Below are 15,044 nucleotides of genomic sequence, written 5' to 3' on the forward strand. Positions count from 1 at the left end.
TTTGAGACTGTTGAGAGGAGCCAGAGTGAGACACTGGCGTATATCTGGCTTTTAAGTTACTACATCTCTTGCATGTTTTAAAATCTGGATCTGGTATTTCTAGAAGCCGAGTTGTTTATCCACTCCTCCTCAGCTCATTCTATTGACCACTGTGGAAACCATTGTATTTCTAAGACCTTTATTTACATGTTCACAGTGGGTTGTTGTCAGTGGCTGTATGTGACCCGCTTGGTGGACTGTTTTTAGTTAGTGCTGACATAAAGCCCCATAAAATATAAAGTGCACCAACAAATGAATTTTAGATAACTCTATTTTTTCTGTAGTTTAAACTTGTTAAAATATATTCCAGGCTAAAATTTTCAAAGATTTTTAGAGAAGTTTGGATAATACCTTTTGCCTTCCTAGGAGGGCCAAACAGAAGTGGCATGTGCTTTGATTTTGGATTAGAAGTGGTATCGCAGTGAGGATGGAGATGGAAGTGGTGGTGTTGATCTCGGTGATGATGCCATTGATAGTAAAGATGATGGTGTGGATGGTGAAGCGTTGAGGACGTAGATGATGATGATGATGATGATGATGTTGATAGTAAAGATGATGGTGTGGATGGTGAAGTGTTGAGGACGTAGATGATGCTGATGTTGATAGTAAAGATGATGGTGTGGATGGTGAAGTGTTGAGGACGTAGATGACGATGATGTTGATAGTAAAGATGATGGTGTAGGTGGTAAAGTAGTGAGGATGGAGATGACGATGATGATGCAGTGACAATAAAGATGGAGACAGAGGTGTCTATTACAGTGAGGGTCTTGGCGGTAGTGTAGATGCTGAGGTTATAGACGCAAGTCCATAAGGTACTTAATGGTGATGGCCATGGAGGTGATAACAATGGTGGTTATCACATGTTAGACCTAGTGGTTCTAACGCAGAATGACAGTCTTTATTTGCATAGTCAAGAAAGAAATTGGTACCCCTGGGTCCTTACACAGTTTGAGGTTGTGCTAAGTATGATGTGAGTTACCCCTTTTCTTAACTGAAAGGTCCCACTTGTTTGACACTATTTCCGTAAATTTTAGTTACTCTCCCTTGATGTAATAATTCATTTTCAGGGGTGTTTTCTTTATTTCTGAAACACAGTTACAGCTTTCCTCACTTGTCTCCAAACTGTACCGAATGTTCTTCTCCAGTCCTGTTTTGTTCAGTCTCCACACGTTTTTGTCAGCCATGTCCATTCCAACAGATCTGGAGTTTTCAAAGTCCCCTCCAGCTTTTATTTGTTTAGCACTCTAAGTGACTGAAGGACAGTAAACACGGTTTATGTAGAAAGAGAGTGGCCATGTTCAGTTTCTCCTCAGTGTGGACTTTAGTTTTATGTTTCCAAAAGCAAGCTTCTGGGTGGGAAGTCCAGCACTGCCTTCCCTCAGGATCTTATCTGTGCCGCACTGGCAGGTGCTGTGATCACTCGGGACGGTTATGTTTATGTCAGAGGAGGTGAATGTTTTTCAGACAGAAATTAGGAACCTGTTATAATGCCAACAGAGGGCTGCTCCATGCATTCATAGGGCTCCTGCTGTCTGAGCACTCGTCTGTTACGTCATCTCCAGGAAATACCTTTATGAAATCGTTAGGGGCTGTGGTAGGCCCACAAGTGACTGGCCGTGCGTGACTCTGTGGCCTTGGGCACATTGCCAGTGTGCCCACCCCTGCACAGCTCCTTTGCAGAGGTCCGGTGGGGTGAGTAGGTTATATATTCTGGGGTGCCTCAGCTGACCGTGGAGGAGGCCAGTGCAAGTCACCCCCGCAGTCCAGGGACAAGCAGCAGGATCAGGGGGCTCCGTCACATCCCTGCTGTGATGGTTCCTGGACACTGACCAGAACAAAGCTTATGTTTCAGTGGCCTCGTTGAGGTTTCAGATTAGAAGTGGATCTGTTTTTATAGTCCCCCAGGGCCTCGAACATGTCTTGGAACTGAAGAATGATGATGGATTACTAGAACAGTGAGATCTGTAATCGCAGTCATTTATAAAAGAAAAAACGATTTTAATGAAACTATGTAAAATTAGAGTCATTTGCTTGATAGTAAATTAAACTGAGTTGTGTTTGCTCTTCTGTGAGAAGGTCTTTGGAAAGTTGGGGAGCAGGAAAGCTGCATGTGGTGGGCTCAGGCTGGGGAAGGACACTGTCCCCTGACGGCTTTCCCCCTGCACAGGCATCCAGTATCGAGAACAAGCAGGACTGGATAAAGCACATCCGGGAGGTGATACAGGAGCGGACTGTGCACCTGAGAGGAGCCCTGAAGGAACCCATCCACATCCCCAAAACCGCACCAGCAGCGAGACAGAAGGGGAGGAGGTGAGTGGGTGCCTCTCATGGGAGTGCTTACCTGCCGGGGAGGGAGCAAGGTCCGTCACCACCATTTTTCTTAAACACTTGGAGCACATGTGGTGTAGATGAACTGCTTTGTCAAGACAAGAGGCTCCCTTGGCTGGAAGCAAACAAAAGGCCATGTACAAATCCTCTTCTTTTCCCCATCCTACCCAAGGCATGGAAACAGTTGTTTTTTTCATTTCTCAAGTGGAAATGAACCTGCGTTGGGGGAGCTCACTATGTTGAGAATTCAGTGAGAAGATATGTTAGGCACTTACCATACTGGCAAGCCCAAAGGTGCACTCAACACAGGATGGCATGAGACCACAGAGGTGGTTAAGAGCACTTATTGCTCTTGCCGAGGACCTGGTTTCTGTTCCCAGGTGTTCACATGGTGGCTCCCAACCTTCTGATCTCTGTGGGCACCAGGCACGCATATGGTATACATATGTACATGCAGGCACAGGACTCCTACTCAGAATACACAACTCTGAAACCAAGCCAGCAGAATGGCTTGCCAGCATCTGTAGGAGCTGGTTGCAGGAAGGGTTGTAGTTTGTAGGAAAGGCTGTAGTCTAACGTGGGTTTCTTTCAGCTGGGAGATGGCCCCTACCAGCTCAGTGTTGGGAGCTGAGTGTTTCTGTGTTCCCCTAGGGATGGAGAGGACCTGGACAGCCAAGGGGATGGCAGCAGCCAGCCTGATACCATTTCCATCGCCTCCCGGACCTCTCAGAACACACTGGACAGTGATAAGGTGAGCCGCCGCCAGCACCGCCCTTTTGGTCACAGTATGGTGCTTTGGCGTTTTAAAGACAAGAGCTGGGGTCTAGGAGTGGGGTCAGGCTTCCACGGCAGGGCCGAGGCTTGGAGGTTAAAGTGAGACCAATGCTGAGGACTCGGAAGAAATCTTTCCACTCTTCCTGTCCACCCCTCAGCCAATCACATGATTTGACGTCAGAGTCTTCGAAGACAGTTGGCCTTACTTAAGCCTTTACATTTTATTCGTAAGCCAACGAATCTATTATTTAAAATAAAATTCTACCCAGAACCCCATTTGTAAATGTAGAGCTTTGTCTGAGGCATGAGCGCTAACATCCTCCATGGGCCCCTGAGGCTTCCCTTTAGATTTGGGGTACACAGAACACAGAAAGTTCTAGAACACTAGACTGGGCCTTTGACAGTCATGACCACTGAAGGAGAGATCTGGCTTTTGTCTAAGGCATTTATGCAGGTGTGTCTCTTTAAAAAATGTCCTCAAATGTCTCAGGGTTTGTATGGCTGTGAAGGAAAACCAGGACCACAGCAACACTTACACAGGAAAGCATGTAATTAGGGCTTGCTTACAGTTCAGAGGTTTAGTTCCTTGTTGTCATGGTAGCTGAGAGTTCTACATCTTGTTCTGTAAGGCAGCGGAAGCAACTGTGTGCCACATCGGGTGTGTAGCTTGAGCACAGGAGACCTGAAAGCCCACCCTCAGACTGACACCCTTCCTTCCACAAGGCCATACCCGCTCCAGCAAGGCCACATCTAATAGTGCCACTCCCCACGGGGACCATTTTCCTTCAAACCACCACAGGATACTTCTTGTGGAATCCAAAGACCTGCAGAATAAACTGACAGTCAGTACAGCTTGGGAGTCTGGGTTCATGTGGTAGACAGAAGATAAGAAAGTTCTGCGTCAGCGCCAGTAGACATGTGTCTGATGAATGTTCTGTTCCTACCGAGATGGGCATCTGTTCTAGCTCTAAGATGCTCGACCAGATTCTTAAAAAAGAAGGCAGTAAATACATAAGCCTTTTCCTTTCAGCTGTGTCAGCTCAGAATTTACAGCTTCTCCCTCCCCAGTACAAGCTGGTGCGTTGCTGTGTGGTGACCGTGAGACTTGGATTCTCGAAGGCCCCTTCCTTGTATTCCGAGGTTTCCCGTAGTGCAGTAAACAGACGTTGGGAATGTCTTACTTGGATTTGAGGCTTCACATTGTAGCTTCCAGGCCAGAAGGAAATAGATTTTAAATACTTCTCTGCTGAGTGACCCATTTCCAAAGCCTTTCCAGTGTGAGTCATTGGGTTTTTTTCATTCTGCATTTTGAATCTACCAAATGGCAAGTCCTAACACTTAAGTACCTCACGTGGCAGGACTAGGGGACAGAAATGGGTCCTTTGTTGTGTTCAGGGCTGGCATCTCAGTCACCTCGGCAGACATTTAGCCACTGTGGCGGCAGTAGGAAATAAGGTAGGTGGCATGGGCAGCCATTTGGTGATGAAGAACTTGTTTAGAAATTTTGTTTAGAAAACTACAGTTTGCATTTGGAAACAATCTATTAGAAAATACCAATTGTTTGAGAATTTTGCTTTTAGCTTTTTGATAACTGAAGGAGTTAGCTTGTCAGTGTTTATGGGACTGTCACCTAGAAGAAAAGACAAACTGAACAGTTGCCAAGTATGACGAGGATAGGCATTTTCATCCAGACAGCCTTACTGGCCCTTCGAGAATTGCCCCTAAGCACCAAGTTTACATTCTTCCAAGATGTACTCTCATGGATCCACTCTAGATTTCCTGTAGATACCAGCTTTAAGTTCACGAGAAATAAATCTTTGGAATGAAATTGCCAAAGAGAGGAATGTAATGTTTCCTTCTGGAGGGCTGGTAAAGGCTTTTCTGGAGGTTGGCCCAGGAAGCAAGATCAGTTGTGTTTTTAGGTACTTAACAGGTAAATGGGGGGTGTGAATATAGAAATGCCTTCCCTATCCCAGAACAGGCTCTTCGTTCAGTGATACGTTTGCACACTGCCCCACCCCAGCACAGCCCTGGTCCCCTGAGGCACGTCTGCTATAACATCATAGGGATTATGTGAACTTGGAGTAAAGAAGATTCTGTTTTTACTCGATGTGTGAAGAAGAATAGTTATTACCGAAGAGTAGGTTTAATGTAATTGCTTGTTTTGCCTTGAGGGTCTGCCAGGACACTGGAATTTACATGAACTCCCCTTTACCTGTTTTATCAGTGAGGATAGTGAACCAATTTCCATTTTCTTCGTCCAGTGGTGACGTCACTAAAGCCATCACTTTATCACTGAAGTTTGTTCCAGAGCTCCGCAGTCCGGGAAGGGTTGTGCCACAGGGCCGCCCCTGCCCAGTTTGGGAAGTGGTTGAAGTTAGTGGGACTCAAAGCACCAGTCATTGACCCCGTAACCCTCACCATCCTGAAGTGGTGGCACGCTGAGTCCTTCCTTACAAATGTGACACTTTTTCCTTGAGTGCCTCTGGGTGAGACCAGCGTCCTTCATAGCGTACCTCTGCTGTTAGAACTGAGTAGTCTTCACTTCGGGTCCTGTGCTAGGGATTAGAATGACCACACAGGACAGGTCATTCAGAGCGGACACACTCACTAGTCAGTAAGAAGGCAGGAGTGTTTGCGCGCGCGCACACACACACACACACACACACACGCACACACCCACACACCCCGTGCTTGTGTTTGAGGGTTCTCTGCTCTGTCTTTAGTCATTCCACTTGGGCTCTCTAGTCACAGATGTCAGCGTCTGTAGATGATTCAAAAGAACACATTTTGAAGGTGAGGAGCTGCATCTCCTGAGGCAGAAGGTATAAGCTCTGCTTCCCCAGCACCTCCTGGTCTCTAGGGACGACAGCTTCTTACGGCTCTCAAGGTTCTCCCCACCCTACATACTGCATATGTAAGCAGCCTCTGATGATGCAGACCAGTGCTCCTGGCAAGGAAATAACTTAAGATATTCTGCCTATTTGACTCAATTTATCATGTCTGTTTTGAGTTAGTTGCTGTCATGGAATTTGGTTCCAGTTCAGAAATGGGGTGGGGGTATGCTTTGTGCTTAGCTTCTTAGAGAATTCTGAGGGGAAGTTGTCTGCCAGAGCTGTTAGTAATCCTCAGACAAGGCACCAGAGGTTTAGGACAGCAGTCAGCTGAGGAGGGGCTCTGGAGACACCCTCTCTCCAGGGCACAGCTCCATTAGGCTGATCAGGACACAAACCCTGTCCCACAAGCCCATCTCCTATTCGGAGAACATCACTTTTCAAATATGTCATTTTTTTTTTTTGTTCCAGATGTGAGTTTAACACCAATTCTTGCTGATATTCATGGTACTTAGGCTGATAAAATGATCTTATGAAAATGTAATTTGAGTTCCAAAACCAACCAAATGCTTTCCAGAATCTTACCTCACTGCCCTGGGCGCATCTCCTGAGGTAGGGAGGGGATGCTGACCTGGTGCTGACCCAGCCCTGGACCCTGAGGAGATGAGGCCAGATGAAGAAAAAAAGCATGCTGACCCCTGCCCCAGGAGATGAGGCCAGATGAAGCAGCAGAGCCAGAAACAGAATGTGGATTGAATCATCTGGTGTCTTCCAGACCTTATTCTTTTACAGCAGGGCTGACTGTGGAGCTGAGTGTTTGGAGGGCACTAAAGAGGCCTCTTGGATTATCTCCTCACTCCACCACATTAGTCTGCGATTCTTAGCATTTAAACAAAATCTGTCTTGTGAGACAGAGAGAGAGAAGTGTGGGTATGGAACAAAATGGCCAAAGTAAGAGTGAGGTATCTGGAAGAACCCACCCAGGCCAGCTCGTAGACGGTCCCGAGACCCTCGGGATGCTGTTCTTTATAAGGAGTGCATGATTCCCCTGAAATGGGTTCTCTGCAGGAACGTAAGCATATAACAGGAATTATGAATCCACATATCTTATTTTTATGGATGCACTCTTTTTTTGGTTTTTCAAGACAGGGTTTCTCTGTGTAGTTTTGGTGCCTGTCCTGGCTCTCGCTCTGTAGATCAGGCTGGCCTTGAAATCACAGAGATTCGCCTGCCTCTGCCTCCCAAGTGCTGCGATAAAGACATCCGACTCCGCCACTGGTGGATGCATATACTTTAAAAAGTATGTAGTGACAGTTCTCTTAATGAAGCTGAAGCCCCGTGTCAGGGATATTACTTTCTGTGCAGTTTTAAAGCTGGGTTTTCTGTCACGTGACCCTACAGTACAAGAACTTTTTTGGGCTTCTGTAGTTATTGTCAGGGTAGTCTGAAAAGTAGCTAAAGGCAGAACAGTTTAAAATACGACTTCCCTGACAATCTTACAAGAGGAGCTGCGTCTGGTTGCTGAGGAAGACTGTACTCAGTATGTGTCTGCATAGCCGCAGCCTGCAGTCAGGGCTCCCCAGCCCTGCTCAGAGAAGGCACATGCCCACCCAACCTGCTCAGAATGTCGCATTTCCTGGAGCTGGGCTGGATTTTCCACACATAATAGAATTGGGTCATTGAGTCTTCCACAGGATCCTCAGGGGGACTCGGGGACCTCACTGGGTCTTCCTCTATTCAGAGTATACATAAAAATACTGAAGGGCATGGCGCACGTCCAAGTGCAAGCCCTCAAGGATGAGGACATGCTCATCCTTAGCCTTTTCCTCCTCACCAAACTTGGGCATGTTCCATGACTGCTCTCTACCCAGTGTTCATGGGGCTAGTGCTGCCCCTCTTGTAGTGTGTGAGCCTTGGAACTGCACCCTGCCTTTACAACACACCCAGTGTTCAAGGGGCCCTGAGTGAATATTAGTGCTCTCTGTCTCTGCAATAGGATGGGCCTCCTGCTCCCCGCCAGTGGTACCGTTGGCTTCCATCACTGCCAGCGCAGGTTAACTGTCCGTCAGCTTCGCTGTCCTGGCTGGACACCAGGCACAGTGGATGAAGACAAGAACTGTTCTTTAGGGGCTGTAGTCAGTCTTGCAGTTGAGTGCCTGGCTTATGCACTTCGGTCGCCCCCCTGCAGCATAATACAGATTGAATGGGCACAGCTACTGCAGAAGAGAGAATCTCTTGTTCAGTCTGGTTTCCTAGCTAGCATTCTCCCTTCTTCCTGGATTAGCTGTGTTGTGGCAGTGCACACATACACTAAACATACAATGTTCACACAGTACATCCATGCACTCACAGCTACTCGTGATCACCTGTTGTGGGCTTCCTTGTGCAATGTGTTTCCTTCTTCCTGACGGTTCTTCTACTTCCTAAGTGACTGCCATTTTTGTAGTACTTTTCAGATGTATTTTTCAGATGACCTTTTAAAGGCTCTCGTAAAATGAAATAAGAAAATAAAAACTCCTGTACTCGAAAGCCTAAGTTCTAAGAAAAGGCAGGGGTTTGTCTGTTTTTTAAATTAAATTTAGTGCGCTGTTGGTCTGCATGGTCAACGTGTTTGGAATCACCTAGGAGGCACAGTTCTGAACATAGCCGTCAGATGCTCCAGAGAGCTTTAAAGGAGTAGGGTGGATCAACCCTGAGTGTAGGTGGTGCCACCCTGTAGCCTGGCACCCCAGACTTAAAGGAGAAGCAGAGGAAGCCACAGCACAAGTGCCCATTTCTTTGCCTCCTGACTGGCCACAGTGTGACCAAGCCAGGTTGAACTGTGATGTCACACCTCCCCAGCTTTGTGTCACCTCCCAGTGTGAGCCAGGATTAACCCTTTCCTCCTTATGTCCAGTTTGTCAAGTGTTCTGACATAGTGAGGACATACATTTGACTAGAGAGAAAAGAGATGACCAAAAAGTATGTTTTCGTGTAAATTTTACATGGCATGGCCGTAGTTACTATTGACCATGATAGTAAGCCTTAAATTCAGACTAGAGGCTCTTCCGTCCGAAAGAGGGACACAGTTGAGTGAAAAAGCTTCTTGGATTCAAATCTGTTAATTAGATTGGTGCCTCTCCTTAAAGATGAAGAGAGGAAATCCAGCAGATGTCTTCAGATAGGATTGTCAATGGAAGGTTTCCTGGGCTCCTCTGCCCTCATCCTCCCCTCCCCCACACCCACCACCACCACACACCACACACACACACACACACACACACACACACACACACACACACACACACACAGCTTTGACTTGCATGCTGCTGTGGCTTCTCAGGCCTGTTCAGCATGCTCCCATATCTTCTGATGCATGAGACGCACAGGAAAGGCAGCCTTGACCAGGTCCTGTTGACAGCATCTGGAAGCCCACCTCACAGCGGCCTCCCCTCTGATGGTGTTTGTTTGTTTGTTTGTTTTGTTTTATAGTCAGTTTGCTTTTTTAGCTGTAGCTTCTAAATGCATCCTTTTACAACTAATATTCCATTGCAGTCCATACACTCAGCTCACTCAAGGGAGCCTTCCACAATTTCTAGTCACATCAGAGAAGCCCTGTGTGATCGTGCAAGTAAAGAACAAAGGAAGGATAGATATGGAGAGCAGTGGCTGCTGGTCTTGAAGATGTGTATCATTGATTTACTTTCTTGCTTTTTAAAAAACTATGGTTAAAAAGCCACACCCCAGAATCTAGTATTTTAACCATTTGTGGTCTTTCACATGTGTCCGTGAGTACCCTCCATAGCAGATCCTGTTTTTAAACCCTAAGCAGAGGGCTTTCAGGAACACATCTCCTTGACCTTGGCCTTAAGGAAGTTGGCTTCCAAGTTAGTGTGAGCCTGGGAGGCTGTCCTTCATACTGTTAAGGTGGGGGCGGATCTGCCAGCCTCCATAAAGCAGCCCAGCAGCAGTGAGAACCCGCGGCATGATGGCATTTATTCCTTATTCCGGGTATGTTCTGGCTGCCCGTGGCTGCCTTTGCTTTGTGTCCATGGCCTACAGTGGAGCTGTACTCTGTTAATCCCCTGAAACCAAGCAACCCTTGTTTGGTCTGCTCTGTGTGAAGCCCGCATGAAGCCACAGGACTCTTTTGTAGAGTTTCTGAACGACTGACTGTAGGGGACTGTGGGGGAACACTTGATCCACTTTGTTCTCCAGGAGGAATGGTCTTTATTAGACCACACCCTCACACCCCCCACCCCCGCCTTTCCTTTTGAATTGCTCCTGCAAAATTGGCCAGATATTCACTGCAATTGATCTCCAACACATTGGGCCTTGGGTTCTGGAAACAGAATCACTTGGGAGAGGACAGCATCATCCCCCACACCATTTCTCTCTAGCCCTATTCAGCACAGCTTGCTCAGAATGCTGAGCTTGGTGATTCAGACCAGGTTTGTTGGCTATTGTCCTTTTAAAACTCTGTGTTCTTATAACATGTAACTGCCTTGTTATATAGTGTGCAGGGTGGGTGTGAGGATGTAAAGGAGCCCATGACCAAATTCACTGTATGAGCGTCGCAGCCATGGGTTGAGACAAGGCAGCAACATGACATAAAAGATAACAATTCTACAAAGATTGTTGAAGCTTCACAAGGCTTTGCCCAAAAGATGAAGGATGGAAACACCACGATGTTTACTTTCCATTGTGCTGGAGAGAGTTCAGGGAAAGGATGCCTGCTTTGAGTTGCTCATGTCCTTGGTCTAGGTCATCAGGGCTTGCCTGGTGGCCCTCTCAGAGAGCAGTGGCTTTAGGAGGGCGGAACGTTCTTGGTGACTTCTGTGGCTGTGGTCCATTGAAAGTCAGCTGTTTTCTCCACACTTACTGGTTACCACAGTGGTGAAAAATTGAAGAGGCTTTTAAAATGTGCCTTTCTGTCTTTCAAAGTGACTTTCACAAGGGCTAATGTGAGTCGTGGGATAAGTGGCATTCCTGAACTAAGGAAATCTGCCAGGGAGCCCATGCTAGAAGTCTGTAAAATGTGTGAGGTGAAGAGAAGGCTGTGGAGACTCCACAGAAAGTGGCTGGCAAAGAAGAGATCGTGGTGAAGCCAGGTGGATGAGATGGGAATGGTGGTACTGTTGTCATAGTCAGCATCCTCAGGTCAGGTCTCGGGAGCGGGCGAGAGCCCTGCAGACTTCACACAGTTACCTAAGCTCCTGGTTAGGAATTTAAGTCTGAATATCAGTCAAGAAATCATCACAAATGTCTGCAACAACAAAAGCATGTCTTTCTCAAAACTTCACAAGTTTTGTTTTAAAGAGATGTTTTGCAGCTCAGTTTAAGGAAGGAAAGAGAGATGAATAATGCTGTGGATATTTGAAGAAGCCACAGGGAAACATCATTTTATAAGTTACTTAAAAATATATAAATCAGAGGCTGGAGAGGTGGCTTAGCAGTTAAGAGCAATGGCTGCTCTTCTAGGAGACCTGGGTTCGACTCTTGACACCCACATGGTAGCTCACAAATGTAATTCCAGTCCTAAGGGGACCCAATGCCCTGTCCTGGCCTGTGTGGCCACAACATGCACCTGGTGCACAGACAATACATAAAAGCAAAACACTCAGACACATAAAATAAAAATACAGGTATAAAATATGTGTGTGTGCATATGGTTTATGTGGAGTCACACCACATGGGATGATAATGCTCCTCCCAAGAACAGGCCATATAACACAACCCCAGTGTCAGGCATGAGAAACCTCCTTTTTTGTGGGTCCAAGAGACCCCCTCAAATAAACAATATAGGACATTGCCATTGCCCTTTGTCATACTCCAGAACTTGAAGCTAAGGAAGGCCCTATTGCTGAAGACATCATGTAGTTTGGACACCGACTTGGAGGAATTGATCTGGAACTGACCTGGAAGCCTCTTCCCCTAGGACAGGCTCTCTCACAGTATAGGGAGAGGCTATGCAAACTGCCAAGGGAAAAAGCTATCAGTAATCCTCCCCAGTTGTAAAGTCTAGAACCATGACAGTGACCGGCCCAGCAGGATCTCTCCAATGGTGCCCTGTGGTGTTTTCTTGTGGGGTAACCAGCAGCTGTCTCATTGGACTAAAATTTAAATTCTTAATTGGAAAGCTTGAAGCAGAAGTCTACAGGACACTTCTTTTCAGGGAAACATTTATTTAATTCTTCACCTTAATTGTAGGTTCTTATCTCTTCTGATGGGCAAAGCCAACTGACTGAGGGATGTGAAAATGTGGGGGTGATAATTTTAGTACTTTTTGAAATATTATTCTGGCACTCTGTTTTCTTAAGTTCTGGAAAGCCTTTGCATGTCTTTAACATGGTTTATGATTCTTTCTCAGGACAGGGTTGATTTTTATTTCTTATGCTCTGTCAAGTACACAGATGTTTCTAATCCTTTTTGGTTACTCTGGAAGGGTCTTTTAGAAAAAAAAAAGAAAAAAAAAAAACAAGTGCCAAAAATATAGTCTAGCTTCACTCCCCTTCCTTGGCTGCCCCCCACCCCATCACCACCCTTGCCTGAGCAGCCTGACAAGTTAATGAGACTCTGGAAGAGGAAGCGGCCAGCTCAGGCTGGGGTGCAGCGTGTCCTTCCCAGAGCAGCAACAAGGGCCTCTGGGGAAAGCCTGGAGCTCTGACCGGTTCCCTAACGGGGCTGGCTGCCAGCAGTCATGGGGGCAGGAGGGCTGGGCCACCAAGGCCGGCAGAGGGCAGGGCTCCGGCTTGGGCTGTGGCAAGTCAGACTCTTGATTGTCCAGCATCATTGGCTGGCTCTGCTTTCACTGGAAAGGAAGCATTCCTCCTCTTTGTTGAGGAGTTAACTACTTCCATATCGTGGGGTTCTGTGAGGGAAATTCTTTCCCAGGCTGGGTCTCTACATTTGGCATTTTAATGGCGTTTTTTTTATCTGTTCAGGGACTAATGTAAATTTTATCGTGGCTTTCCCACAAAGGAGTTTGTAAAAATTTTGAAGGGGGCTTAAACAATCATGAATTTCCCTTGAGACCTGGTAAAGATGCTCATTGTGTCTGGATTGGTGCTTCATGGTGGGAAGAGCTGTGTTGTTTCTGTCCTGTGGGTGGTAGACATGACTTTAACTCTGAATCCCCAGACTTTCTCCTAAGAGACAGGCTGCTTGGGAAGAGGGTGGAGCAGTGTGTAGGAGAGCTCTTCCTACATTCTCTGTGGCCTTGCACCCCACGGGTGCACAAATCTTGCAGTAATCTGCAGGCCCTGCTCTGGCAGCAGTGTTGGTGTCCAGCCCTGTCTCTGCCCTCGGCCCTGACACAGAGTTCACAGGAGAGTGGCACACACCTGCTTCCTGCGGAGCAGGGTAGACAAATGTACATGTGCGTGTGTGTGTGTGCACACACACGCACGCAAGCACCATTCATTTCAAAACTGAAGTATAAGTTGTTTTAGGAAAAGGCCCTAAGGGTGGCAGACATGGGAACAGCTTCCCAGAGATAGTGGATGAGGAAAATGGATGCTAGGAGCTCTCACCACAGGGATGGTGGTCTGGACCCAGGATGCACAGGGCCCATCTCAGAGGTGACTGTCAACACATAAGCCTGGCAAGGCAGATGGAGGGTCAAGCCCCGTATCGAAAAGAAAGTGCCTAAGGTTTTGAAGCGGGGCATCCATGCCTCTAAAAGGTCATCCTGACAGCATTATTCGATGGGCAGAACAGGGAGCTGGGAATACACAGGGGACCACTAGGATCACTGCAGAAACTCAAGTAAAGTAACCAGTGTAGGTTTGCAGGGGAAGAACGTCATTGGAAAGCCACCCTGGAGTCCTCTTGAGAACTCCTGGAAGAAGAGGGAGATTTATTTAAGTTGGGTGATTTGCTGGTGATAGCATCTTCCGGAAAGGAACACCGGAAGAGAAACACAAGTGGGGGCATTATGAATCATGTCCCGGCTTCCCTGGTGGGATGAAGAATCAGCAGCATGGGGTCATCAGCTGCTGGGTCTTTGGGAATGCCAGCATGAGGGTGAGGCTAGAGAATCCCAACGGGGTTGGGGAAGAACAGGAGAGATGGAACCTGGGGATATCCTGAGGAGGGAAAGCCAGTCACAGGATTCTTATGTAAGAGCTGATCACCCTGTCCCCAAGGAGCTAACGGTCCAAAGGGCCGACCTACCAGTAAACGAGCCATTCAAGGGCCAGCAGTAGTGGGAGGATTGTATTCGTGTTTTCCAAACACAGGTCATGTGTGTGTCTTCACGAGTCAGGGTGGGGTGGGGTGGGAGTGAGCATAGTGAGCAGAAAGAAGGAAGCTAGGGCTTGCAGGATTAGCACAAGCTGGTGTGGAAAGGCCACATCTGAGGTTGGAGTCAGGGGCGGAGGGCCAAGAGGGCACGTCGAGAAGGCGCTGTAAGAATCTGCAGTGACTTTCATGAGTTCTAGATATCCACCCAAGACATTTATTCTCCATCTTCAAGTGCTGCGTGCTCACAGTTGAATTTACAGAAAACTAATAAAACTACATAAAGATTCCTTAGGGATAAGTGGGATGAAACCTAGGAACAGGAAGGGAGCCAAGTCCTCGGAGAGTCCTGGGGAGAAGCGGTCCAGGGCCAGTGCCTGGCGGCCTTTCAGTGTCCCTCCGGCCCTGTTCCCTTCCTGACCCGAGGGATGCTCGCAGAGCCTGTGTGCTTTACGGTGGGGAGTGTTCCCTCAGCACTGTGAAAGCCTGGAGAACTTCATCTCACTTCACAGTCTATTTCACGATTAGTCCCTCAGCAATCTTTAAGCAGTTTTTATTACTTTGTTCTAAGCTTAACGATGAGTACATGGCATTTTTAAAGGGAGCTAGAGTGTCTGAGGTACAAAGAGATTTGGAAGTGCATGAGAAATCACAGTGGACTGACGGTGAACTCATTAGCAAACTCCCCGCGTGGAGGAGGAGAGAAAGAGCGTGACAGCTGGTGACTCCAAAGGGCAGTGGCGGGACATCCCTTAGCCCCGTTCCGGGGGTGCCTTTAACCCTACTGCGCAATTTCAGGCAGAAGCTGGCATACCTGGACGAGTTGGCAGCCCTGTTGGGTCCAGTGCT

The 15,044-nt window shown here is 47.3% G+C and overlaps 1 protein-coding gene across 1 annotated transcript in view; it reads left to right on the forward strand.

Annotated features, from left to right (window-relative positions):
- The window catches only part of Trio (trio Rho guanine nucleotide exchange factor), a 317,342-nt gene that overhangs the window by 222,850 nt on the left and 79,448 nt on the right, over window positions 1-15,044 (forward strand). Inside the window, 2 exon segments of the mRNA XM_028868161.2 lie at window positions 2,207-2,349; window positions 3,019-3,118. Of these exon segments, the coding sequence (XP_028723994.2) occupies window positions 2,207-2,349; window positions 3,019-3,118 (243 nt within the window).

Source organism: Peromyscus leucopus, chromosome 11 (genome assembly GCF_004664715.2).
Source record: "Peromyscus leucopus breed LL Stock chromosome 11, UCI_PerLeu_2.1, whole genome shotgun sequence".
Lineage (NCBI taxonomy): Eukaryota > Metazoa > Chordata > Mammalia > Rodentia > Cricetidae > Peromyscus > Peromyscus leucopus.